Source organism: Zootoca vivipara, chromosome 15 (assembly GCF_965207765.1).
Source record: "Zootoca vivipara chromosome 15, rZooViv2.hap1.1, whole genome shotgun sequence".
NCBI lineage: Eukaryota > Metazoa > Chordata > Lepidosauria > Squamata > Lacertidae > Zootoca > Zootoca vivipara.
The window spans coordinates 8,711,435-8,738,887 of NC_142598.1; the positions used below are offsets into that span (position 1 = coordinate 8,711,435).

The 27,453-nt window shown below is 47.3% G+C and overlaps 1 protein-coding gene across 2 annotated transcripts; it reads left to right on the forward strand.

The window, feature by feature from the left end:
• The first annotated feature begins 9 nt into the window (after nt 1-9).
• On the forward strand, nt 10-27,414 carry LOC118097899 (retinol dehydrogenase 8). Of its 2 annotated transcripts, none has more exons than XM_035141197.3 (7): nt 10-234; nt 5,021-5,125; nt 6,755-6,916; nt 10,088-10,267; nt 14,358-14,451; nt 20,837-21,020; nt 24,679-27,414. In XM_035141197.3, exons 2-7 carry the CDS (start codon nt 5,029-5,031, stop codon nt 24,907-24,909), a joined length of 948 nt encoding a protein of 315 aa, XP_034997088.1. In that variant the 5' UTR covers nt 10-234; nt 5,021-5,028; the 3' UTR covers nt 24,910-27,414. The 2 variants fall into 2 exon arrangements, with proteins under 2 accessions (XP_034997088.1, XP_034997087.1); XM_035141196.3 differs by having other exon boundaries at nt 10-180.
• The last annotated feature ends 39 nt before the right edge of the window (nt 27,415-27,453 follow it).

Below are 27,453 nucleotides of genomic sequence, written 5' to 3' on the forward strand. Positions count from 1 at the left end.
GGCGGCGACAGTGGGGAGGAGGAGGAGAAGGAGGAGCCGGACCTCGCCGGGGAGGACGAGACTACAACGCCCGGCGTCCTCCGGCTCGGGGCGGGCTCGCTTGTCCTTCGATCGCCGGGCTTGAGGCTGAATTGGGGAAGTGTGCGAGGGACTGACTCCGGCGCTGGCGCGGCGGGTGAGGTGAGAGGCTCGGCTGGTGCGCGGACGAGCGCCTGCTTCTGCGCTTTTGGAGAGGTGGGCGCTGGGGTCATATTGTTTGTTGTTGTGTCTCTCCCCCCACCTTTCTCAATGTTGCTGGAGGGATCGTGCGTAAGGAGGGGTGCGAGAGACGTAGGTAGGGGCCCGGCGGCGGAGTGGGCAGCAGCATGGCGCCGCAAGAAAGCCCCCAGCCAGGAGGTGCCCCCCGCCTTCTCCAAGGCACGACCGGGCTGCAGCCGGCTGTGGCTTGCATAGCCTCGGGCTGCGTGCGCGCCTTGGAGAGGTGGCAGCTAAAGAGCTTGCGGTTGTTGCGTCCGCGCCCCAGCGTGCATTTATTCGGGGTGACCGCTAGGCTGGAAGGTCCCCCCCCCCACACCACCACCACCTATTTCCCTCGGCCTTTTCCGCTCCGTGAGGACACCCTGTAATCCCCCATGACGTGGCCAGTAATCGCCCTGCCGCCGCCGCCTGCTGCTCCTCCGGTGTCTTCTGAGCTGCTGTTTGCAGGAGCTTTCCCCATCACTCTCCTTGCCCAGGCCTGGGAAAGAGAACCTGTAGCTGCACAGGAGCCCCTGGAGAACGAGGCAGGCCGAGGCCGGTTTCCGATTTCCACTTGCTTATCTGCCTGAACAGTTTCCACAGAAGGGTAGCAACAAAAGGAACAGGGCAATGCGGCACCTTTCCGTTTATTGTGACGTGAACTTTCATAGACTGCTGGCGTCCCTTCTGCACAGGGATGCAGGAGCTGTTTGAGAGGGGAACTTAAGCTTTCCTGCTGCTGAGGCTCAAAATAAGTTTTGGGCTACATCACACCATGCATCTCTATGACTGGGAGTCTCTTCACTGCATGATCCCTAACTCATGGCACACACTTTTAACAGTGCACCTCGATGCTGCACTTCGGAATAAGGGTCTGGATATTTTTTACCCCCAAGTAAACTTAGGGCACCCCGCATGATGCACCCACAACACTGGGAGACCATCCCCTACAGTGCTCTAGCATTTCTTATGGGGGACAAGTCACTCTTAAGCATGCTATCCAATCCCAATGCCAGTAGTTACCAGTTATTAATAAAGTGTGGGTGGGTGTCCAAAATAAGCATTGATATATCTGTACCACCAGGAGCCCCCAAAAGTGCCCCAGTCCAGGCCATTTTTTGTGGGCATGTTTTGCAAGGACAGTCTTCCGAGTCTCTGTTGACCATTTTATTGGAGAACTCATGTTTTGTTTTAAATTGCTAAGCAAGTTGCAAAATTTCTAAATGTTTTAATTTCCTTAAGACAAGCCCCGATTACTTACTTGGGTCTCTCCCTCCTTTTCAAAATCAGTATGTATTTTATGTTCTGTAACTTTCTACTGATGGTCAATGGGCTATAAATAAAGCCTGTATTAATTCAAATTATAAAGAATCTGAATCTTAGCTTTGAATCGCCGCAGATGGCATATCCACAGCAGTTGATGTCTGTGTAATTAAGGAATTGTGAATTAGCAACCCTGAATATAATTTGGGCTGTCTCAAGGGACATCAAGATGCCTCCACATTTTCTCCAGGCAAAGGCTTTGTTTTGTACATGTAGCTTTGAAGCATGATGACACAAAGCCTACAGTATTTTCTTTTCTTTGAAATACATACACCAACAAATATGCAGCTGGGAAGGGGGGAGGGTTTTGTAACCCAAATGCAGTCCTGGACCACCTCTCATCATACACTTCTGTTTGCTGGGTACTGTTTCTCCCCTGAGCCTTAGCATCTTGTTTTTGCACAGATCTCATAGAAGAATAGAACTGCAGGGTTGGAAGGGACCCCATGGGTCATCTAGTCCAGCCCCCTGCAGTGCAGGAATCACTGCTAAAGACTCTCTGGCGGATGGCCACCCAATCTCTGTTTAAAGAGTCAGTGTGCTGTAGTGGTTAAGAGCGGTAGACTCATAATCTGGTGAACCGGGTTCGCTTCCCTGCTCCTCCACATGCAGCTGCTGGGTGACCTTGGGCTAGTCACATTTCTCTGAAGTCTCTCAACTTCATACACCTCACAGAGTGTTTTTTTGTGGGGGAGGAAGGGAAAGGGAAAGGAGATTGTTAGCTGCTTTGAGACTACTTCTCTTTAAAAACCTCCCAATGAAGGAGAGTGCCCCACCTTCCCAGGGAGTTTATTCCACGTCAAACAGCTCTTACTGTCTTAATCTATATGATTCTTGCAATTTGAATCTATTGGTTTGGGTCTTACCCTATGGAGCAGCAGAAAACAAGGCTTGCTCCACCACCCATGTGACAGCCCTTCAGATATTTGGCTATCATACAGCTCTCAGTCTTCTCCAGACTAAACAGTACGCAACTCCCTCAATTGTTCCTCATAAAGCTTGGCCAGTGGTTAGGTGTGATGTGAATTGTAGTCCAGCAGGTATCTGGAGGACAATCACATCAGTAGGTCCTGTGGAAAAGACCCTGTGGTACCCAGCTAGATTGGAGAAGACCACACAGACTCCTCCCATCCAGCGAGCCTCACCTGTTGAACCTGTGTGCAAAGAGACTGATCCTGGTCCTTGATCTGGCAGCTTTATTTCCAAACCCTCTTCTGTCATGCTGAAGGATGAAGCAGGGGAATATGTCTTGAGTGGTAACAGCACACCATTGGCTGCATGTTGCCGGTGCAGGCAGCTAAAGTGCATTGGAGATATTTCCGATGACCACTGACCTGATCTGCAATGGAAAACTAGCACAGACACATCTCAGGTTAGTCTGAAACACCATGTGGGAGCTTGAACAAGTCACAGCAGCATTTTAGACCTTGGAACTCTGACTCGGCATATAATGTATATAATAGCCTCCTGTTTTCTTATTTGAGGGTGGGTACTGTTTAAATACTATAGGACCCAGGTGGCGCTGTGGGTTAAACCACTGAGCCTAGGGCTTGCTGATCAGAAGGTCAGCGGTTCAAATCCCTGTGACGGGGTGAGCTCCCGTTGCTCGGTCCCAGCTCCTGCCAACCTAGCAGTTCGAAAGCACGTCAAAAATGCAAGTAGATAAATAGGTACCGCTACAGCGGGAAGGTAAACGCCGTTTCCGTGTGCTGCTCTGGTTCGCCAGAAGTGGCTTTGTCATGCTGGCCACATGACCTGGAAGCTATACGCCGGCTCCCTCGGCCAATAATGCGAGATGAGTGCGCAACTCCAGAGTCGGTCACGACTGGACCTACGTAATGGTCAGGGGTCCCTTTACCTTTACCTTTACTGTTTAAATACAGCATTAATAATCCCATCTGAAAACGTGCACTACGAGGATAGAGAGGGTGGTGTAAAAATGGACTGGGTAAGGGTGTCGAAGGAGCAGCCAGACTGGGTGGCGGGAGATGCAGCTGTGTTTGGTCTAGTTCAGCACTTGCCTTTTATGCTGTACGCAATAGAGGCAGGGCCGTTTTACTAAGAGCAATGCACACCGTTTGTAAGTGGATTATAGAGCTCTCTGAAACAATGTTAGACCAATAATCTGATTTCCACTTTGAAGGAGGAGAGAAGAGGCTCACAGGCAGAGGAGGAATCTACCGGTATTGGTTATGTTAAAAGGGTAAAACAGGAAGAAAGCTGGTGTGCTCTGGCCTCTACACCCTCGGTCCACCAGAGGTGGAAAATGAGTCTCTGGGGGTGTCAAAAGTTACCAGTCTCTCTTCCTGGTTCTGCCCAGGTTGCTCTGTTGGCACATCAGACAGACCAAGGGTTATGACTGCTGGCCACCCATTCCCATTTTGGAGCAGAAAGTGGTACCTAATGACAGTAGACTTAAGAACAGTTTGCGGCAAACAGCTCCAGTATTCTTTAGGATAACTTGGAAGTCGCACTTTGTTCAGTGGGACTTCCTTCCAGGAAAATGTGCAGCCTACATATTTAAAGTACCTTGTTTGTGGGGCCTCTTTTTCTGTGGTAGATCCCTGCTTGTGGAACACTCTCCCCTGGCGCCTTCCTCACATATTTTTATGTGCCAGGTAAAAGTGATGCTCTTCTCCCAGGCCTTTGGCTAATTAAACAATCTATGCCCTTTTAAATTGGGGGGGGGCAGGGGTTATTGTTTCCATTTGTTGTGATGCTATGCGTCTTTGTGTTTTTAATATTGTAAACTGCCTGGTGATCTTGAGGTGAAGGGCTGTATATAAATTTAATAATAAGTAATTCAGATACCAAAATGCAATATATTTTGCATGCCTTTCTGCTCCATAAAATGGGTGTGGGGAGGGATTTAGCGTCTGAAGCTTTAAAGGATCATTGTGCCCTAAATGTATGTACCAATTTTCATTGTAATATCTATTACACATGGTTCTGTGGCTTTGCAAGGCGTATTGAAAACAAGTTTAGGGGAGTTAGGGGGGAGAAAATGCTGCCTCTTTTATTCAAATATCTCCCTGTCAAATCCTGGGTAGTATATAATCCAGCAACAGCTGAAGAGCACCATGTTAGCTCTGCCCCTGTTTTAGGGGGGATGACCTTGAACCAGTCATTGACACCAGAAACATAAAAGTTACCGGTACTCTGTCCTCTTTTCACGTAGTCACAAGTGTTGTGATTTCCTTTCTATCCCGTGGTCCAATATTTGGTGTTGTGGGTAGGACTGTGGCTTAGCACGGACTTGTTTTTTAAATGTTCAGAGCACTTAAAACATTCCTGGCAGAGGCGGCATTTGAATTGGGGCAGCTTGATCTCTCTCCACCACTGAGCTTCCAGAAACGGTCAGAGTAAAGAGATCCGATCCTAGCATCCTTTGAACCGTATACCATGGTTGTCCCCACACTTCCTCAGGATTTCCTCTGATTTTCTCCTCTCCCTTCCGCAGGCAGTAAGATGGCTGTTCGAAATGTACTCGTGACAGGCTGCTCTTCCGGCATTGGGCTCGCCCTGGCGGTGCGTCTGGCCAGAGACGAGTTGAAGCGATTCCGAGGTGAGGAGCTGCCTAGATTCAGGGACCAGTTGACAGGGAGCAGGGAGGGAACAGTGCAGCTCCTTGGAAGAATCAGAGCAATGGATCCCATTCTCCATTCCTGAGTCTATGGCTGCATTCAGTCCCTGCCAGGCTTTGCACCCAGAGGTGCTTTTCAGGTTCTACAATGAGGTGCGGATGTCTCAGAGGCAACTGCAGTTTAAACATGCAAAACTTTGGCACTGGTGTAAGAGTATATAAAGCGGGTGGCGCTGTGGTCTAAACCACTGAGCCTCTTGGACTTGCTGATCGGAAGGTCAGCAGTTCGAATCTTTGCGATGGGGTGAGCTCCCATTGCTCTGTCCTAGCTCCTGCCAACCTAGCAGTTCGAAAGCACGCCAGTGCAAGTAGATAAATAGGTACCGCTATGGCGGGAAGGTAAACGGGAGTTTCCGTGTGCTCCGGTTTCTGTCACGGTGTCCCGTTGCGCCAGAAGAGGTTTAGTCATGCTGGCCACATGAACCGGAAAGCTGTCCGTGGACAAATGCCAGCTCCCTCGGCCTGAAAGTGAGATGAGCGCCACAACCCCATAGCTGCCTTTGACTGGACTTAACCATCCAGGGGTCCTTTACCTTTTTTTTTTTAAAAAAAACCTTTTTATATAAAGCCCTTACCAAATAGGGACCAGTTTGCCCACGAGATTGCCTGAACCCACATGGGCCCATTTGACAGGCAACCTATGTTTTTTAATGGGGGAGGGGCTGCTTCTTGATCTGGTAGTGGGCCAGCAACACAATTCAGTCCCAAATATGCCCCAAGGCCCAGACAAAGAGGTCTCTAGCCCTCCCCACCGAACTGCAAACAACAGTGCCTTTGGTAAAGACTTTCCCTTGTTACACACCTCAGTTGTTTGCTTCAAAGCCTCTTAGTAACTCTTACCTCTTTGAAGAGCCCAGCCTCTACTAAACAGAGCTGGGGACTGCCGGCTAAATGCCCAAGCTTTACAAGATGTGGTTTCTTGTTTTTGGTGGGCCGCAAGTGATTAAAATCAATACATGCATGTATATGGTCTGGTAAAATATAATATATGGACTGGCAGAGAGCTATTTTTCTAGAAAAAGAGGTGCCGGAACTCAACATGAACGCCTCCCTTGTTCTCTTATGATGGCAATGGCACCTACCTGAGAGCCCAGGACTGAGTACTGGCACGTTCTGGCTGGAAAATGCCCTGGGTTTTCAATTTTTGTCAACTTATTTGCAAGGCTGGGTTAAAAAGCCATTTCCCTGCCGAGTCCTGGGCTTGTTTTCTTCCTGACAAGTTAGTTTTCCTATAAGCAGTGAGGAAAACTCATGTGTGCAGGTCTCTGGCTCCCGCCCCCTCCACTTTTGTGGAGACATTAAACATTCAGCCTCGCACCTGCAGCCTTGAACATGGCCTTGATTGCTAAAGTTAATGTTTGGTATCCTGAACCCTTTTGAGTATTGTTAGATGCTTTTTCCAGCAGAAGAGGATCTTGGAGTACTAACTCTAGTTGGTGCATACCCCCTGCCCAACCCCACAGCCTTGAGTATTCCTGAAAGAACCCACCCCTCACCCTCAGTATCCCATTGGTGTTAAGTAACTGCTGACTCTCGCCCCTCGCTCCCTAGTTATTGCCACCATGAGGAATTTGGAGAAGAGTCAAGAACTGGAGAAGCATGCAGGGCCTGTGCTGGAGAAGACTCTGGAAATCAAGGAGATGGATGTGACCAGTGAGGAATCGATCCGACGCTGTGTGGACACCATCCCCCAGCGCAGGGTGGATGTGCTTGGTAGGAAAATCTTCCTCCCCCTGCATCCTCAGTATTGGTTTTGAGGACTTTTTAAAAGCAGGAATTCAACCCTCAGAGGCACACCTAAATGCGGGCGGTGGTGCGGTCTAAACCACAGAGCGTATTGGACTTGCTGATCGGAAGGTCAGCGATTCGAATCCCTGTGATGGGGTGAGCTCCCGTTGCTCTGTCCCAGCTCCTGCCAACCTAGCAGTTCGAAAGCATGCCAGTGCAAGTAGATAAATAGGTACTGCTGTGATGGGAAGGTCAACGGGAGTTTCTGTGCGCTCTGCCTTCCATCACGGTGTTCTGTTGCGCCAGAAGCAGTTTAGTCATGCTGGCCACATAACCCGGAAAGCTGCCTGTGGAAAAAGGCTGGCTCCCTTGGCCTGAAAACAAGATGAGCGCCGCAACCAGACTGGACTTAACTACCCAGGGGTCCTTTACCTTTACCTTTTACCTACCTAAATGTGTTGCCATTGATATCCTTAATTTAGAAGCTGGTCTTAGCTCATTAAGTAGCACAACATGGCTATGTTTTGTTATTTACTCGCTCCAAATTTGCTCCTTTGCCTCCTTCAGGTCTTTGGCACATCAGGTGCTGGTTAACCCTCTTGGCCTTTGTGGAAAAGTAAGCTTAATGGGGAGAAAATATGTTGTTGGCTTTTCTCCTCTTATCTGCTGACACTGGAAGTAGTGCAAGCCAAATCTTTGGGTAAACAGAGAATAAAGGATATGAGAGTGCGGCAGCTACATGCATTAGCTAGCATTAGCTAGCGGACCACGTAAGCCATGCTGTTTAAGCCTGACTTGGTCTGCTTTTAACAATTATATGCCTTTATTTGAATGCTTCATAAAGACCTAAATACAGTATTGGGCCATTTTAACATTTGGCTTTCAAAGATCTTCGATGGTGTATCTCTTAAAAGTTTGTTTCATAGCTAGATATAATTCCTCTGAGGTGGGAAAGATACCCTGTGTGTTCTTTTTTTAAATCATGTTATCAGAGAATCACTATGCATTTTCTTTATGAGATTGATTCCTGGTTGATAGGTAGAAACTCTTTTAAGTATCTTCTCAGTAAATTTATTTCTGAGCTGATGGCTGCCTGCCTGAATGTTGTTGTCTCTTGGATCTGCTATGATCGTTTGACCTTACCTTGTCATTTTTTATAATTTGGTTTTCTTGAAGCTTTGGTTTTGTATTTTACACTTTGTGTTTTCTCTTAATGGTCAGTGTGGTGTTATAAATGCCTGTGTAACAGACTACAGGGAGCTGCCTCCTGCTGCAAAGTGGTCAGTGTCTTTTCTCACAAGACCTGCTAGGCGATATGTCAGGGTTGTTGTGGCTACTCCTGAGTAACGACCTTCCACATGCTTGTCTTTCAGAAGCTTTTATTAGTGCACATTATTTACCGTGTAACGAGCTGCTAGTTTCATGTCTTCTCACTGCGAATCAGATTCCTGCACTGGCGCTCTTCGCGTTTTAGCCCAACATAAAAGCCTCGGAACTGTGAAGCGTTTCCCTTTTCTCCGCCTCCTCAATTCCGGTGTCGGGGGGAACGGCCTACGGACTGACAGACTCCTGTCCCCTCTTTCTCCCTGCCTATGGAGCAGGGGCTCTTGGATGTTGCCAGAGAGCTGGCACTCCCTTTCTGTTTCCTGGCTCTGCCCATCAGACCCTTCGCTCTCGTGGCTGCTCGGAGACGGGCTGCTCCTGATGAGGGGAGGCTGTTCTCTGTAAGCCTTCCCCCATACACTATACAATCATGATTTTGTTTGGGCACAGATGGGCCTGTGTAAAGCTGGGCCCAGTCAGCTGTGGCTAAATTGTCATCCTCACTCTGGATTGGACTTGGACCCAACAAGTATCTCATATTGTCCACTGTGGATTAAGCCACTTCATTAAACCACTGTGTGGAGTACAGATTACTCCAATTCTCATGACTCATTTGGCAGGCACAGTCTGGAGCTGAAGCAATCCAGGGTGCCTTTTTTTCCTTGCACAAAATACACTTCCATGAGCGCTTCATTAAACGTACAGATTGTGGGGCTCCACCCCATTGTGAAGGCCTTCGCAAGCAGGTTGAATGAGGATGGGGCAAGATGTAATCTGTGCTCACGGTGAAGCAGGCAAGCCCGTGAGCATAAACCTGTGAGCGCAACATTGCCGCAGGCCGAGGCGGTCACGGGAATTGATTCTCAGCTGGAAGTGGTGTGTTTCAGCAGGAGCCTTGTGGCTCAAACTGTGGAACATTAGCCCTTCAAGGAGCAACTGGTTGCTAAATCAGGTATCCAGCCGCACAGCATCTAGAGGCTGGTGGAAGGTAAATGGCAGAATGAATGCCATCCTTTCATTATCTCCGGTGATGGAAGACACCTCCAGCAAGGATATCCTTGGCCCAGTATACCTGAAGGAGCGTCTCCACCCCCATCGTTCAGCCCGGACATTGAGGTCCAGCTCCGAGGGCCTGCGAGAAGTGAGGTTACAGGGAACCCTATGGAATACCCTCCCATCAGATGTCAAGGAAATGAACAACTATCTGACTTTTAGAAGACATCTGAAGGCAGCCCTGTTTAGGGAGGGTTTTTAATGTTTTTTTTTAAAAATATATAATCTATTTTTATTAATTTTCCAATTAAAAAACAATTATATCACATCCATTATTTCGAATTATACAAATACATATCAATCAAACCGAATGTTATGCCAAATCATCTAAAATTTTCGGGGTTCCCATGCTTCAAAAAATTGGGGATTCCTCGCAACTGTCCACTGCCGTCTTTTTCTAAAGTCCAAATCGTCACTCAAAGTCTATAATAATCCCGATCTTTCCCCTACAATCACAAAGATGTTTTCTTCTTTCATCCGATTTTTCCCCAGCTGCTGAGATAAGTATCAAACGAGATTTCACATATATTCTTTCTCCTGTGTGAGTTTTAATCAGTCCGGCCTCCCCATAAATCTTCTTGATCTAGGGAGGGTTTTTAATGTTTGGTCATGTTTTTCATCTGTTGGGAGCCACCCAGAGTGGCTGGGGAAACCCAGCCAGATGGGTGGGGTATAAATATATTATTATTATTATTATTATTATTATTATTATTATTATTATATTATACATCTGAAAAGCACCACTGTTCTGTGTTGCTAACTGACTGCTTCTCCTTGCAGTGAACAACGCCGGTTTAGGCATGATTGGACCGGTCGAAAGCCAGAGTTTGACCTCAATGCAGCAGCTTTTTGATACCAATTTCTTTGGCTTGGTGCGCCTGATCCAAGAAGTCTTCCCTGGCATGAAGCGCCGACGACAGGGACATGTCGTCGTGATGAGCAGCGTCCTGGGCTTGCAAGGTGAGGCTCAGCCAGAAGGTGGGCTGCTATTTGACTAACATGGGGATGGTAAGGTGAGCTGTTCAGTCTTTCCCAGTCCACTTGATTTTTTTAGCTGATGTTGCCAGGATGAATATACCTGGAACCTTCTGCAGACAAAGCACGTGGTCTGACAACTGTTCCGTGGCCTTTCCTCTGATCTCTCCCTACTTCGATATTTATCATTCCAATTATGCAATGAACCCCAAGCAGATCAGGTGACCACTACTTAAAATATCTAATAGAGCAGTGTTTCTCAACCTTTTTTGGGCCAAGGCACACTTGTTCCATGAAAAAAATCACAAGGCACACCACCATTAAAAAAGTTAAAAAAATTAACTCTGTGCCGCCCTATATTGACTATATAATTATGACTGTAAGAAACACTTGCCAATTGCTGTGTTGGTTGCAATCTCTTGTAATAAGGCTTCACAAGCCACTGATTTCTCTGCCAGCACAATCCTTTGCTCAGCAAGTTTCAGGTTGAGCTCATCCAGCCAGCTTCTTTAAGTTTGTCTAAAACCACCCTCCCGTGGTGGTGGCTGTTGAGAGCTGCGCTTGCTCTGCGTCGTGACCCGGCCGGCTTCCTTTCCGGCGGGTTAGTGCTGTATATTGGCGGCCGCCAGGCACGTGACAATGCAAATCGCCCTTCTCGTCGCCGCACGTCGCGGCACACCAGCCAGCGTCTCGCGGCACACTAGTGTGCCGCAGAACAGCGGTTGAGAAACGCTGTAATAGAGGTCATGGAACCAGAGATGGCCGCATTCTGTGCTGCTGCTATAAAACTAAGGAGATGAGCTCTGAATGAATCTAATGGCCAATATCTTAATATGCATATTTTAAATTAGCAGTTAAGGTCTAAACCTACACATTTTAATTGTTTTATATCTGTTTTATTTACCATGCACTAGCTTATAGTGCCTGTTAAGCCCAAACACTGAGGTCCTCCCCCAAGGGCCTTCTGCTGGTTCCCTCACTGTGAGAAGTGAGGTTACAGGAAACCAGGCAGAGGGCGTTCTTGGTAGTGGCGCCCGCCCTGTGGAACACCCTCTCTTCAGAGGTCAAGGAAATAAACAACTATCTTATCTTTTAGAAGACATCTGAAGGCATCCCTGTTTAGGGAAGTTTTAATGTTTGATGTTTTAGTATGTACTGATATATCCTGTAAGCCACCCAGAGTGGCTGGGGAAACCCAGCCAGATGCGTGAAGTAGAAGCAGAATAAGAATAAGAATTAAAAACAAGATCAAGAACAAGAATGCATGTATGTATGTTGTTGTTTAGTCGTTTAGTCGTGTCCGACTCTTCGTGACCCCATGGACCATAGCACGCCAAGCACTCCTGTCTTGCACTGCCTCCCGCAGTTTGGTCAAACTCATGTTCGTAGCTTCGAGAACACTGTCCAACCATCTCGTCCTCTGTTGTCCCCTTCTCCTAGTGCCCTCCATCTTTCCCAACATCAGGGTCTTTTCCAGGGAGTCTTTTCTTCTCATGAGGTGGCCAAAGTATTGGAGCCTCAGCTTCACGATCTGTCCTTCCAGTGAGCACTCAGGGCTGATTTCCTTCAGAATGGATAGGTTTGATCTTCTTGCAGTCCATGGGACTCTCAAGAGTCTCCTCCAGCACCATAATGTATACATGTTCTCTATTGCTGCATATGTCCGTATTTCTGGTCTGTGACCGTAATAAATTCATTCATTCACTCCCTACCTCAAGCCATCTTTAAATAACCTCCTACAGCCTTTGAATGGTATTCCCCATAATGCCCGGCCTGCCACCCTTCTGTTCTTGAAACCACACCTTTCTCTCTCTTTCACTTTAGGAGAATACTAACATCTGCCTAACAGTCATCTTTAGGTGAGGTGGTTGTCTTGTATTGCTCTGCCAAAGCAACCTCCATGCTCCACACATTCCTCTCCTGTTGGGACCACAGTGAATGCCACAGGCAGAACACAATAAGTCCATCAGAGCTAACTCCCTCGTCCTCCTATAAACTGAGGCCAGTTTCTTGCCCCCATGCCAATCGTATGACACAGTATGGACCTGGAGCATGGCACGAAGGGGCCTGGCGCAGGAAGCACCTAGCTCAGTTTTGCCTGCACTGGCTGTCAGCATCTCTCCAGATCAGGACCTTTCTCCGCCCTACCTGCAGATGCTAGGGGTTGAACCTGGCGTCGTCTGCATGCAAATCAGATGCTCTGCCCACTGAGCTATGGTCCTTTGTTGCTATAGGGCAGACATGTCAAACCAGTCGACCGCAATCGACAGGTAGATCCCCGGGTGATCATGGTCGATCGTGGGATCCTTATGGATCGCGGCCTTAAAAGAACTGGGGAATGAATGTCTCCGCCCCCAACCCACCCCTTCTCTGTTCCTCCGTTGTGTCCAGTGGGTGGTGTTTGGGGTTTTTCTGTTGGCCATTGGGAATACAATTGGTTTTAGCGCCGGAGTTTCAGTTGAGCAATTTATGTTATTCCCCCTTTAAAAAAGCTCAACAACTCTGCTCATCCCCCCCCCCCAAAAAAAAAGTTCGACAATTCTGGTCAGTCCTCAATGACAATGGGTAGATCACTGCCAGTTTATTAATACTGGGAGTTGGATGGGCCTGCTAGGGGCAAAGAGGTGAAGGCAAATTCTGCAAATAAAATCCGTGCACAGCAGGAAAAAGGGACCACAAAGAAGGAGCGGGCCTAAGATTGCATAGATGGTGGAGGGGGGTCTTTTCTGAGCCCAAGGAAGTACCAAGAAAGAAATTTAGCACATCCTTCATAGATTTTGTTGAATAGTGGGCGAACAGAGTAGCCGACACTGTGATTTCTCCAAGCAGCTCTTTATTTGGAGGCTGAAACAGAACTGGTTCAACTGCTCAGCAAGCCTGCTTTTATAGCCTGCTGGCTCAAACAACTACTCTAGGGGTAGTTGCGGTGACGGGGGCGGCGGAGCGATCTCTGCGCCACAGCGCCAGGGCGCCCGACCTGCTTGAGACGGCCCTGCAATGTAACAAACCTAACTCAAAATTCCCTCCTAAAGTTCCCGCCTAAAACAACTGACGAAGACCTGAGGGGAAACTCCAATACATAACAGATTTATCTAACAGTTCTGTCATGCAGTGAACCCCCTTCTGCTGATGACTACTCCTGAATAGGATGCATCTTATTGTAAAATCACATAAAAAAATATCTCTAATATGTGCATAGGAGCCTTTAACTCTTTTCCCAAAAGACTTTTTTTGAACCCTAAAAGCCCCTCCTTCTTTTCCATGTTGTTCTCTCAGGTGGTATTGTGGTATTATACCTTGCCAAGCGATGCCTGCTTTGTTGTTGTTTCCTATTGCCTGAACAAGCTAATTTCTTTTTAATCGCTGCTCATAAAATAAATGGCCCATTCCTGCTGTTTTACTTAATCGGCCTAATGAATGAGGTGGTACTTTTATGCTAGCAGGATTATTCTCCCCCCTCCCCTTTCCCTGGAATGGATGTGATGGGAAAACTCCCACATTCTTGACCATGGGCATAGCCAGGATTTATTTTTTGGGGGGAGGGCAGAACCGAGTTATCAGTGACACAGTTGGTCAGTTAGTTACGGTACGTATTTTTATTTATTTACTTGATGGCGGGGCACCAGCCCCTCTGGCTATGCCTATGATTCTGACTAGGGTTGCCACCTATTTCACCAACCCCGACCCTGTGCTTTTAAAAGCAACCTGGAATAAGTAAATAAAAAACACAAGTAAATGTTGGTTTCCCATCACAATTTCCATGCTGGAAAAAACCTTTCCCTGCTTGCTCCTATTGTTAAAAGCACAGGAGCTGGGGCAGTAAAAATGTTGGCAGCTCTGCTCCTCTGACTGGCAAATGGTTCCTGTTTGTTGTGGGAACCTGCAACCGTCCAGAAGTTGCCTCAGCCCCAGGCAGCATAGCCCAATGGTCAGCGGTGATGGGAGCTGCAGCTCAGCAACACCTGGAAGGCCCACAGTTCCCCCATCCCAGCTCTGGAGCGAGAGGACGTGAAGAGGAACCATCTTTCTCCACAGTTATTTTACACTTCTCACGCCAACACTCCATTCCCTTTAGGTCTCCTCTTCAACGACATCTACTCTGCCTCCAAATTTGCTGTGGAAGGTTTCTGCGAGAGCTTGGCCCTGCAGGCCCTGAAATTTGGGGTCAAGTGAGTATTGGGGGATTGCGAGACATCATGGCTGGGATTCTCCTACCACCGAGCTAGGCTCCTGTGAGCCAGGTTAGTGTAGCGTGGTAGGAAGCAGCCCTGGTGAATCAGTTCATTGGTCTGCCTAGCTCATGGTTTCTGTGCCCTTTTGCCCCCTCAGATGTACACTAGTAAAGGTGCCGAGGGCCTTCTGGCGGTTCCCTCGCTATGAGAAGCTAAGTTACAGGGAACCAGGCAGAGGGCCTTCTCGGTAGTGGCACCCGCCCTGTGGAACGCCCTCCCACCAGAGGTCAAAGAGAACAACAATTACCAGACCTTTAGAAGGCATCTCAAGGCAGCCCTGTTTAGGGAAGCTTTTAATGTTTGATGGATTTCTGTATTTTAATATTTTGTTGGAAGCCGCCCAGAGTGGCTGGGGGAACCTGGCCAGATGGGCGGGGTATAAATAATAAATTATTATTATTATTAAAGGGGGGAGGGCGTAAAAGACACGGACTATAGGATTTATATTCTGTCTGATTATTTGTTTATATGTTATTATTTGTTTTTATATTTATATGTTATTATTTCTTTAATTTTTTTGGAAAATTAATAAAGTTTGGTTTTATTTTATTTTTAAAAAAGATGTACACTAGTGGCCAAAAATTGTGGAAACCTTTTGGAAAAAGTGTCTTTCCAAGGTTTGATGGCTCATCATAACACCACTTATTTTGGAGTATTGCCATAAAATTATATATCAGTGGAAAGATAATTTAATGAAGAATGTAATGAAACAAAGTTTGTTCAATTATCTGTATTCTACCAAAAGTTGCAGCCAAATAACCAGAAAAAGGAAGCACAACTTGCTTAGGTTGATATGTAGTAGATTTCATTCATTTGAATTTTGGCAATGAGCCATGGGTGTTTAGAGAGCCAATAGAGTTTTTGTTGAATTTTACAACTTTTCCGAAGATTCTTATAATAACTTAACCTCGGACATAAATATTCTGTCCCATGTTCTTCTTTTGCAGGCCTTTAATGGCAAAACAGTGATTCTTCACAGTTCTGTCCCTTATGTTTGCGCAGAAATCAACATGCCACTTTTTGAAATGGTTGTTCGCAACCCATTCTTCAGTCCTGTTAGATTTCCAAAGCAAGGTTTGATCTCCCACTGGAGATATTTTAACAGCGAAAATTATGCACAGAAAGGCAAAACCAAACCAAGAGTCAGCGTTAAAACGGATCAACAGACCACTAGCCATTGAAGTCTACATAAATGGTTCAGATACCTAGATCTGCCCTGTAGTGACAGGAAGCTGATTTGGGCACCTTAAAAGATGACGACGGAAAAGGCTTGATCAGCAGGATCCCACCTTGCAGGAGGCGCCTGATCCAACAGTTCTTAAATTCATTAGAGGAATTCCTAAAAGGTCTTAGAATCTAGAGGAGATGTTTTAACAAACTAGATGACAGGTGCTAGGGAGCATGGGACATTATTTAAATGCTGGAAGCTTCTGCTTAGTGGGTTTTTAAAAAATGCTTTAATGCACAATCCTACACACATCTGGTTGGAAGAAAATCACATTGAGATCATTGGGACTTGTTTCCATGTGTATCCAGCCCACAGCAGGCAAAGGGCATGCACACAGAGAGGCCTCTTTCTTCCTCTCTATCCTTAGATTAGGAGGTCTGTTTGTGTGCACACATCCCTTATCCAAGTCCTCCCTTTTGCCCAGATGCAAGTTATTCATGTTCCCAGTGGAAGTAAGATCAGCACATTTGCAGCATTCTTTTTACACAGTGAGAGGCTTTATATAACAAATAACAGAGGCATCTATACTGGACATGCGGGGAGGGGAGTAATAAAAGGTCGCACCATGAATTTTTTTTTTTGTAAGGGGTATATGCTGGCTGCGTATGACGCTAAAGCAAAAAGGGGCACCTGCAATCAAATGTTGTTGGGTACCCCTAACAGGAGTGTTTGTCTTCTGTTCTCTAGCCAGCCTGGTTGCCTCCCCTCGAGAATGATATTGTCAGGCTGGGGAAAAGTTAAGAAAAAGGCAACCAAGATGCACAAGGGGATGGAGCGAGTCCCCTATGAGAAACAGTTGCAGAGTTTGGGATTTATTTGTTTAGAGGTGTCATGATAGACGTGCGTAAAATTATGCACGGCACAGCGAAACTAAATACAGTGGAACCTCGGTTTACGACTACCTCCGTTTACGAACGCTTCGGCAAGCGAATGCTGCGGACCCGGAAGTGTTTACATCCGGGTTCCAGGGCGTCGGATGCGCAGAAGAGATCTGCGCAGCGTGCGCAGAAGCGCTCTATTGGCGCTTCGTGCACGTGCAGAAGCGTGCCTTCGGCGAGCGAACGCCTTCACGGAATGGATTGCGGTCGCAAACCGAGGTACCATTGTAGAGAAAAGATGAGGTTTTTTCCTTTTTCTCATGAACATTCAACAAAGCTGAATGTTGGAAGATTCTGGACGGATAACTTCATGAAGCGCATAGCTGAAATATAGCACTTTCTCCCACAGGAGGCAGTGCTGTCCACTAACTTAGATGCCTTTAAAGGTAAAGGGACCCTTGACCGGTAGTTCCAATCGTGACCGACTCTGGAGTTGCAGCGCTCATCTCGCATTATTGGCCGAGGGAGCCAGCATACAGCTTCCAGGTCATGTGGCCAGCATGACTAAGCTGCTTCTGGCGAACCAGAGCAGCACATGGAAACGCCGTTTACCTTCCCGCTGTGGCGGTACCTATTTATCTACTTGCACTTTGATGTGCTTTCGAACTGCTAGGTTGGCAGGAGCTGGGACTGAGCAACGGGGCTCACCCCGTTGCAGGGATTCGAACCGCCAACCTTCTGATCGGCAAGCCCTAGGCTCTGTGGTTTAACCCACAGCACCACCCGCGTCCCATATGCCTTTAAAAGAGACAAATTATCAGAGGATAAGCTATCAATGTCTAGTAGTCGTTAAGGCTATGCTCTGCCTTGAGAGCTGGAGGCACCCATACTTCTGAATACTAGTTGCTAGAAGTGAGAGGGGAGAGGGCTCTTGTGCTTGGGTCCTGGTGTGGGAGGGGAGTGGATGGCGCTGTGGTCTAAACCACTGAGCCTCTTAGGCTTGCCGATCGGAAGGTCGGCAGTTCGAATCCCTGTGACGGAATGAGCTCCCGTTGCTCTGTCCCAACTCCTGCCAACCTGGCAAGTAGCTAAATAGGTACCACTGCAGCAGGAAGGGAAACGGCGTTTCCGTGCGCTCTGGCTTCCGTCACGGTATCCTGTTGCGCCAGAAGTGGTTTAGTCATGCTGGCCACATGACCCGGAAAGCTGTCTGTGGACAAACACCGGCTCCCTCAGCCTGAAAGCAAGATGAGCGCCACACCCCATAGTCGCCCAGGGGTTCTTCACCTTTTACCTTTACCTGTTGTGGGTTTCCCACAAGTATCTGGTTGAGCACTGTGAGAACAAGATGCTGGATCAGGTGGGCCATTGGCCTGATCCTGCAGGCCCTTCCTATGTTCTTCTCTTTGTCCTTGCATTTCTTACTTTCTTATGTTTGGCCTTCTTGGGAGGATGGCAAACAGCTTTACAGGAAGGACACTTCCCTTTGGTCTTTCCTGCCTAGAAACAACTTCCTGCTGCATTATTATATCTGAGCTAAAGTGCTCAGGTTCAGCACTAAACTGGAACACTTAATTGCTATACAGTATATTTGCAAAGGGGAAAGTGTCCTTTTTCTTTCCCCCTCCCCTTCCTGAAATCTGCCCATGCACTGCAAGAAGGGGGTATTTTTCTTTTATTTGTTAAATAAACCAACCTTTCCCTATACAATGCCCGAGGCAGCTGACAATACGGTATGTAGTTAAAAAGTAACCAGTACGCTTAACAATTAACAAAATAACATGGTAAACTGCTTAGAGAATTTTGCAGTTAAATCCTCTATCAGTCTTTCTAAACAAACAAATAATAAAAGAGCAAAAAGTCAGTATAATAAAAATAAGAGTAGATAACAGATAAGATAGCAGGAGCAGCAAGTTAAAAGCGTGTTTAAGTTTAAATAACAGAACAGCAAAACCAAACAAATCAGTTCAGTAAGGGCAATGCCTGCTTAAATAGGAGAAGGTTATATTATCGTCGTCACCATTATTACTTATACCGCACAACATAAAAATACAAAATGAGAACACAAAATACAGAATAAAACAAAAACAAACCTATAACCCCCCCCCACACACACACACATTTAAAAAGGCCACAGAATGTTAATCAGCCAAAGGCCTGGTCAAGAGAAATGTTTTCACCCAGTGCCTAGACCAGTGTTTCTCAACCTTTTTTGGGCCACGGCACACTTGTTCCGTGAAAAAAATCACGAGGCACACCACCATTAAAAAAGTTAACTCTGTGCCGCCCTATATTATAATTATGACTGTAAGAAACACTTGCCAAATATTGCTTTCCGGCGGGTTAGTGGTGTGTATTGGCGGCCGCCAGGCTCGTTTGCACTGAGCTTTGGGAAAGGGGAGGAGAAATATTGCCTTCCGGTGGGTCAGTGTTGTTTATTGGCGGCCGCCAGGCACGTGACAATGCAAATCGCCCTTCTCGTCGCCGCACGTCGCGGCACACCAGCCAGCGTCTCACGGCACACTAGTGTGCCGCGGAACAGCGGTTGAGAAACGCTGGCCTAGACAGCCGCCCTGGGGAGAGCATTCCACAGACTTGGAGCCATGGCAGAAAAGGGCTGTTCTTGTGTTGCAACCCACTGGACCTCTCATGGAGGAGGCCCATGAAAAAGGGCCCCCAGAGGATGATTGCAGGGTCAGGGATGGTTCGTATGGGGAGAGGCTGCAGCCCTCCTGAGCTGTTTAAGGTTTTATAGGTCAAAACCAGCACTTTGAGTTTGTCCCAGAATCTAATTGGCAGCCAGTGCAGTCGGGCCGGGTTTTGTGTGATATGCTCAGACGGTCTTGCCCTGGTGAGCAACCTCTTGATGAATAGGTTAGATAGGTTCCAAAGCCAGGGTACAGCCGTCACTGAGAAGCCGTTTCTTGAGTTCTGTTGTAAACAAAATCTGACCTTATTCCCTTATGGGGTACACAAGAGACCTTATAGAGTCCTTTGTAGGTTCTCCATCGGTAGGAGAAAATAACAGAGGCCAACCAGAGAATATTGAGAAGCAAAGCAGCTAGTAAGCCTGATCTTTATTAAAGCTGTTGCAACAGGGCTCCCACTCACCCCATGCAGGGAGGGAGGAGAGGAACCCAGAACATTGGTGTGCAAGCTCTTACACAGGCTTTTCAAATCACCTACCCTGTAGCTAAAGGTAAAGGTACCAGTAAAGGTAAAGGGACCCCTGAATGTTAGGTCCAGTCGCGGACGACTCTGTGGTTGCGGCGCTCATCTCGCTTTACTGGCCGAGTGAGCCAGCCTTCCAGGTCATGTGGCCAACATGACTAAGCTACTTCTGGCGAACTAGAGCAGCGCACGGAAACACCGTTTACCTTCCTGCCGGAGCGATACCTGTTTATGTACTTGCACTTTGACGTGCTTTCGAACTGCTAGGTTGGCAGGAGCAGGGACTGAGCAACAGGAGCTCACCCCGTCACGGGGATTCGAACCGCCTCTTCTGATCGGCAAGCCCTAGACCACAAGACCACCCCCCAAAACATCATACATCCATCACAGAAAGAGGTGGTCCCCAGCAGAAATTTGAGTGTGTTGCTTCTCTCCTGTCTGCCAGGATGCCTGATAACGCCTTATTTGATTGCCTTTTCTGGGTAGCCTGGCGATTCCTTTGAGATGGTAAATAGTTCCTGAATCTCTTACGCATATTGATAGTGTGCTCAGCTTAACAGATAGTTGCCAGACTGTATTTACAGGGAGGTGTAAGCCCCTACAGTTCAAAGACAATGGGAAAGCTTTTCCCATTTCCTTCCTCCTTGCACAGAAATATTTGAGGTCAATTTGGGAGAGTCAAAATGGCTTCAGGATTGTTCTCCTGTACTGTTTCAGACACGTGGTTTATATACTTATGAAAGTATTGCCTTGTACATTTATGAATATATATATATATATATATATATATATATATATATATATGACCTTAGTATTCCTGTAACACAGGTATCGTGTTTTGTGCAGACAGCCCATTCTTCTGGTACTTTAGGTCATTATCGGCGCAAGTCTGAGCAGGACAGAATTCGCTAAACCCAGATAGCAATTTACTTAAGCAGAGATGAAGTGATCGGCCTGAATGCCAGAGGGCTATAGGCACAATCCATGCTGGCTGGTGAAGCTCAGTCATGTGAGAGCAGACATTCTCCCCCCACCCCACCTGGTTTCTCAGCTCAGCAGACGGTGAAGTTCATTAGTTCCAATTATTGCTTGTTTCATTCTGCAGCATTAGTTTAATTGAACCTGGGCCAGTGATAACAGAATTCGAGAGGAAGCTCTACGAAGAAGCAGCCAATATGGATCTCTCTATGGTGGATAAAGAAACGCTGGATATATTTCAGGGCTTCTACATGTCCTATTCCAAGGAAGTCTTCACTGCATTGGGGCAATCTCCCGAAGAGGTGGCTGAGGTAGGATTATAAGCTTTCTCCCTTGTTGCTCTCAAGCACACAGGAAAGCTAGCTGGGATCTGCTTCTGGGGGGAAGGAGAACGGGCTGCCCAGCCTTGCTCATTATTACGGCAGAGCTTTCCAAACTTTTAATGTTGGTGACACACTTTTTAGACACGCATCATTTCATGACACAGCAATTCAGTTTTACTAACAAACCAGAGATTAAACTAACCCCTTATAAGAGCGCAGGGAGCGTTTGTGCGACACACCTGCATGCTGCAGCCGACAACAACAACAACAACAACAACAACAACAACAACAACAATAATAATGAATGATTATTTATACCCCACCCATCTGGCTGGCTTTCCCCAGCCACTCTGGACAGCTCCCAACAGAATAAACAGAATAAAACTCCAGACATTAAAAACTTCCCTAAACAGGCCTGCCTTCAGATGTCTTCTGAAAGTCAGGTAGTTGTCACAACACACAGTTTGGAAAGCTCTGGCTTATGGCATTGGCCCATTGTTCCTTCTAACAGCAACCTCAGGTGCAGAGTGCAGCTAGGCTTGTAGCTCGAACAGAGCCACCAAGGTAGATGGAGGTGCCCCAAGGTGTGCAGAAGTACAACGCTTCGAAAGTGGTAGTGGTGCTGGCAAGAACTCCAAAAGCTCCCAGTGAGGCGGGGGTGGGGGGGTGTGCGGCAGAAGTGGAATGCCTTGTTTGGAGGTAAGAGCTGATCGGGAGGGAAGTTGTGCTACAATATTTTGTTGCAGGCAGCACTTGCTAGGTTTAAAATTGCTGCCACTTTGATCTGTGGCTCAGCTGCAAGAAGCATCCAGCACCCTCGCAGCAGTGTTCCTCAGTTCAATGCAAACATTGCCATGCCACTGTCTCCTAGTGGTGCAGCAATAAAACTTATACCGGCGTAGCACATTTGCAAAGCTAAGCAGGGTCTGGTATGGTTTCAAATTGGAATGGGCAACTGTGTGTTGAGATTCTTGCATGGCAGAGGGTTGGAATAGATGGCCCTTGGGGTCTCTTTAGCTCTGTGGTTCTATGAAGCAACATAATTCCCAGTTCTTGGTTTGAAAACAAATACAGTAGCTGCTTCCGCTGGCCAGTGTAGCTGGGTAACAATTAATGAAGGAATTCAACCCTTTGGTCAGAATCTATGGCAGACCATCATCCCATTGAGAGGTTGTGGGTGATGATTTCTTAAAACAAATGTCCAAGAGGCAGGAAATGGATAGTAATGTCTTAAAAGGTAAAGGGACCCCTGACCATTAGGTCCAGTCGTGACCGACTCTGGGGTTGCGCGCTCATCTCGCATTATTGGCCGAGGGAGCCGGCGTATAGCTTCCAGGTCATGTGGCCAGCATGACAAAGCCGCTTCTGGCAAACCAGAGCAGCACATGGAAACGCCGTTTACCTTCCCGCTGTAGCGGTTCCTATTTATCTACTTGCATTTTGACGTGCTTTCGAACTGCTAGGTTGGCAGGAGCTGGGACCAAGCAACGGGAGCTCACCCCGTCGCAGGGATTCGAACCGCCGACCTTCTGATCAGCAAGCCCTAGGCTCAGTGGTTTAACCACAGCGCCTAGGGAAGTAAAAAGCGATAAGCTAAGAGAAGTGCTTTGCTGATATTCAGCAAAGTAGATCTGAGGAGCCAGAACAATTGTTTGCTGTGAAGCCTGTAGTATTTATACCCTCATAAACAAAAGCTTCAGACAAATGGAACAATTGATTGCCATTCCCCACTTCCGACTATATTTAGACGCTTTCTGGAGAGTCAGGATGAAGTGAGTCCTAACCCAGATAGTGTTTTATTTTGTGGAGACATGCAATGATAGTCCCCGATTACGTTTGGACTTGAACAATAGGCTCATCTTCTATTTTTGTATCTCCTTGATTAAATCGCCAAAGGTCACGTTCCATGACTTGCAATCTTGGGCACAATGAGGTGATTGGTTTAACTCCTCCAGCCACCTTTGCCATCAGGTCTCAAGCAGCCTCTTTGCAGACTGAATCAAACTGAAAACATGGTTAAAGCCATATTGTACGCAAAAGTGCAAGGCACAAGTCTGCTGCCGTGCTACAGTTTGCGGTGTGGCGCCAGAACAGCAGGGAGGCAAGGGGGGGGGAGCAGCCCAGGTTGCAGGCAGCCCCACCCCACCCCCAGTGAGCTGCTTAAAGGAGGGCGAAAGGCACCCTTTAAAAAGGCTGCAAGTGGGGTTTGTGGTGGGGTTCAGAGAGCAGTTTGGAGTTAAAAGGGCTTGGGCTAGGGGCAAACTGTCAGGAGAAGAGAAGAGGTTTGGGCGAGTTATGAAGGGATAGGCAAGGGGGTGGGTGGCATCTAAAGGGGGAGGGGTTGGCCAGGTGTGGGGGGAGTGGGGAATGCAAAAGGGTGTCGGTGAGCAGAGCAAACAGGGGTGACAACCCCTAGTGATAACATGCAGGAGTATTGGGATGGAGTGCCTTCCAGTCTGCCCACAGTATAACCGATCTGTGTACAAGGTGCCGTACCTTTCCGTGTATAAGATGCCCTCTATTTTGGGGGACTCAAATTTAAGAAAATGGAGGGAGATGGCACAGAGTTGTTGAGCTTTTTTGGGGGGGGGTTGCCGAAAATGGCTCACCCGCACGCATCGCAAAATCCACCTCTCATCTATCCCCTCGCCGGCACAAGCTGCCAATTGCCTGCCCAGTTGCTACAGCATCAGCCAGTCAACACCACCCATTGAGGCAGCAACCAATAACACGCACAATAGCTGCTAACAGCCATGGTAGCAACCCATCAAATGTCCACCCTATGCACTACCCATGTATAAGATGACCCCCATTTTTTAGCATGCCTTTAAAAGAAAAAAAACCTAGACTTATACACGGAGAAGTATGTTACGGTATTTTATTTACTTATTCCTGACTTGGGCCAAAGGCACAATTTCCCTTTTGTAAAAATAATAGGCGGCGGTCTGTTATTGGTTATCAAAAATACTGACAGAGGACATATGATTGCCTATTATTAAATCCCAATGAAAAATTCCTAAAATTTTATTTATTTATAAATGTGTGTATGTGATATACAGTGGTACCTCGGGTTACGAACGCGATCCATTCCGGGTCGCAGTTCATAACCCGAAAAGTTCGTAACCCGAAAAGGGCCCGAACCGCCGTTTTGCGCATGTGCGCGGGGGGCGAAAACACTTCCGGGGTTGCGCAGTTCGTAACCCGAGTTGTTCACAACCCGAGGTGTTCACAAACCAAGGTACGACTGTATATAAAATAAATAATTTTGACAAAGTAATAATCATAAATAAATAAGAATAGAAATGTGCACCCCACCACCGAGACCATTCCATTGTAACTATCCAACCTCCCAAAATTTCAACACCTCTTGCGATGGTTTGACCCCTTTCCATTTTAACAGTACAAATTATACAAACACCTTCCATATCTCCTCAGAATCATCTCTCCTGTCTTACCTTAATAGCATGTGTCAATTTATCATTAGTGTGTTTAATCTTAACCATGTTGAAGTGCAGGCTTTCAAAATGAATTCTGCCTTTCCTGCAGAATTCCTCTTTGCACCCCCTGCTGAATTCTGAAATGGTGATCCTGGCTGGTTGTGGTTGTGGTTATTTTCTAACCTTCTGCTTTGCACTCCTCCTGGCAGCACGCTATGAAAGTGATCACTTCAGAGAAGCCTCCATTTCGGTACCAAACCAACAGCCTCTACACGCCCATCACCACCCTCAAGCACGCTGACCCCAGTGGGAACTTGCCCCTCAACGCCTTCCATCAGATGATCTTCCAGCACGACCGGCTCTTCAAAGCCAGCCTCAGCCTCCTCAAAATGCTCCAGTGGAGGAAGAGGCGGGACATGGAGCCCAGCAGGTCCCCCTGAGAGGAAGCGGCTGCCCCGCCTCAGAGCCTCTCACTTCCACAGCCCACTCGCAGGCTTCCTAGAGAGTTTAGCATTAAATCCTGTGTGGCATTATACTCCCTAGATGCCGGGGCAGCCCTACGACGAGGCAAAGTGAGGCAGCCCTTGCCTCAGGTGGCAGATTCTGGATGTCTCATGGAGGCAACGTCTGATCCATTGGCTACCATCTACTGGGGAGGTGGTGCGCTCTGATAGTTCACATTGTTTTCGGTTTCGATTCTGCTGCATTCGTGTCAGTTAACAAGAGGAAGGTGCTATTTAGTTCTGTAGGGTTTGTTGTCATTTTTGCCCTTGAGCACCAGGAATTCCTGAGCTGAGAAATTATTGGCTGCTGCTGAGATCTTGCAAGTCTCCTCACAGAAGCGGGCAAGGAAACCCAGCCTTCTGCTGCCGAAGAGCGTCCCAACATCCTGCACAGGACCTGCCTCAGCATCATGTCCTCTCTGAACAACATTTAAGAATCTCATTACCAGAAGTAGCCTGAAATGTCATCTAGTCTAACCTGGGCAAGCAGCAGGACTTGGTTAGATTATGCATTTTATTTACGCTTTTCACAGGCTTGAATTTTAAGGATAAAAGAGACAGGAGGCACCAAGCCCTCATAGGCCATTGAATAACTTAGGAAAGGGCCAATTCCTCCACCTTCTATGTTCCAGTAGCCTATGCTTTGTTCTCCACCAGGATAGACAACCTTTCGCCCATGTTGTCAGACTCCCATCAGCCCCTGCAAGCATGACCAGTAGTTGCTGAAGATGGGAGTTGTAGTACAACCACATCTACAGGGCGCAACGTTGGCTGCCCCTGTTTTGCGCACTATGTACAGCAGTCTTCCCCAACCTGATGTTCTCCAGATTACAACTCCCAACACCAGCAGAGGCTGGTGAGGATTGCAACCCAAACATCTGGAGAACACCAGGTTGGGGACGTCTGCTTTAGATCTGGAGAAGCTGTCAGCCTCCAGATGTTGTGGAACTGCCAGCTCCCCATCATCCCTAAGCCTTGGCAATGCTGGCTGGGTCTCAGAGGAGTTGGATCTAGTTGGCCACAGCTTCTCCTGCCCTGGCCTTCTGGAGCCAGGTAGCATTCTGGAGCCCTTACCACCTGAGCCCTGGAAGTAAAAAAAAAAGAAGCCCTTAAAAAAAAAATCTTCCTTTATGTCAAATAAGAAAATAAAGACTGCATGTAGTAAACTGGCATCTCAGTCAAGGGTTTTAGCAGAGCAGTCTCTGCTGATATGCTAGCTTACTGCATGCAGGGAGATTTATAGGAATGAGAGAATTACCAGCGCTATACAAAGTCAGACAATCTGATTGTCTAGCCCACTACTCTGATAGCTTGCTCTGGCTTGCGCCGACATCCCACCACCTACTACTTGAACCCTTTAGCTGGAGATGTCAGAAACTGGGGACCTTCTCCATGCAAAACAAGTGCTTCGCTTCTGAGCTTTGCCACCTCCCCTTCATTAAAAACATGACCCTTACCACATCTGTAATCCAAAGTGGATTTGTCCAGAATACAACCACACCTGTCTTATCTCATTCTGCCTAATGGAGGGACCAACTTGAGGACAAGCAGGAATATAACCAGGAATCTGGACTTCTACCTGACTGACCTGCCCGTGGGATTCCTGCTGGAGATCTCAAAGGAATCTTGGCAGTCTTGGACCAGCTCTCAAGTCAGGGTTGGGGGAAGCTGTGGCCTTCCAGATGTTGGTGAGCCACATCTCCTGCCCTTGACCATTGGCCATGCTGACGGAAGTCGAAGACCAACGAAACCTGGAGGGCCACAGTCTCTCCATCACTGATCTAGAGCAACCCTCAAAATGGAGGAGCCGTCATAAGAACATACCTATGAAGCAGCTTTTAAGGCTGAAAAAGGAATTGCGATTGCAGCTTTATTTTCTTTCTTAATGTAACCAGGAGGAGGAAGAGAACTGAGGGAGGCATGGGGTGAAAGCAGAGATAGGAATCCTTTTTTTAAAAAAAAAGGATGCGGAAGGGAAAATGCTCTTGCTTCTTGGACCAACCGTGACTGAATACAGGGGGACGGGAGAACAATGATAGGAAAAGATGCTGACATTCCACTAGCTTAAATAAACCAAGCGGGCAGAACTACATCTTAGAAAGCACCAACAGGAGAGCATTTTCTGCAACATTGCAGAGAATGGCAAAGCACAACACAGGCACCCCCAAACTTCGGCCCTCCAGATGTTTTGGACAACAATTCCCATCTTCCCCAACCACTGGTCCTGTTAGCTAGGGATCATGGGAGTTGTAGGCCAAAACATCTGGAGGGCCGCAGTTTGGGGATGCCTGGCACAACTTCTCAGACTGTCTGGCTTGGCTAGTCTAGTATGGGGATAGTTGAGAATCAAGTCCCATTAAGTTATTTGAGGCTTACTTCCTGGTAAGTGTCTAGGATTGGCACCATGCAGTTGTCTGTTAAATAAATACTTTTGTACAGGAATTGGCTGCTTTGATACCTATTTGTGTCTTGGTCAATTAG

Excerpts from the sequence above, each read along its gene's own strand:
- LOC118097899 (XM_035141197.3), top strand. The coding sequence starts at position 5,029 with ATGGCTGTTCGAAATGTACTCGTGACAGGCTGCTCTTCCGGCATTGGG. Across the intron at positions 6,917-10,087 it reads GCGCAGGGTGGATGTGCTTG|TGAACAACGCCGGTTTAGGC; the intron begins GTAGGAAAATCT and ends TTCTCCTTGCAG. Across the intron at positions 21,021-24,678 it reads CTCCCGAAGAGGTGGCTGAG|CACGCTATGAAAGTGATCAC; the intron begins GTAGGATTATAA and ends TCCTCCTGGCAG.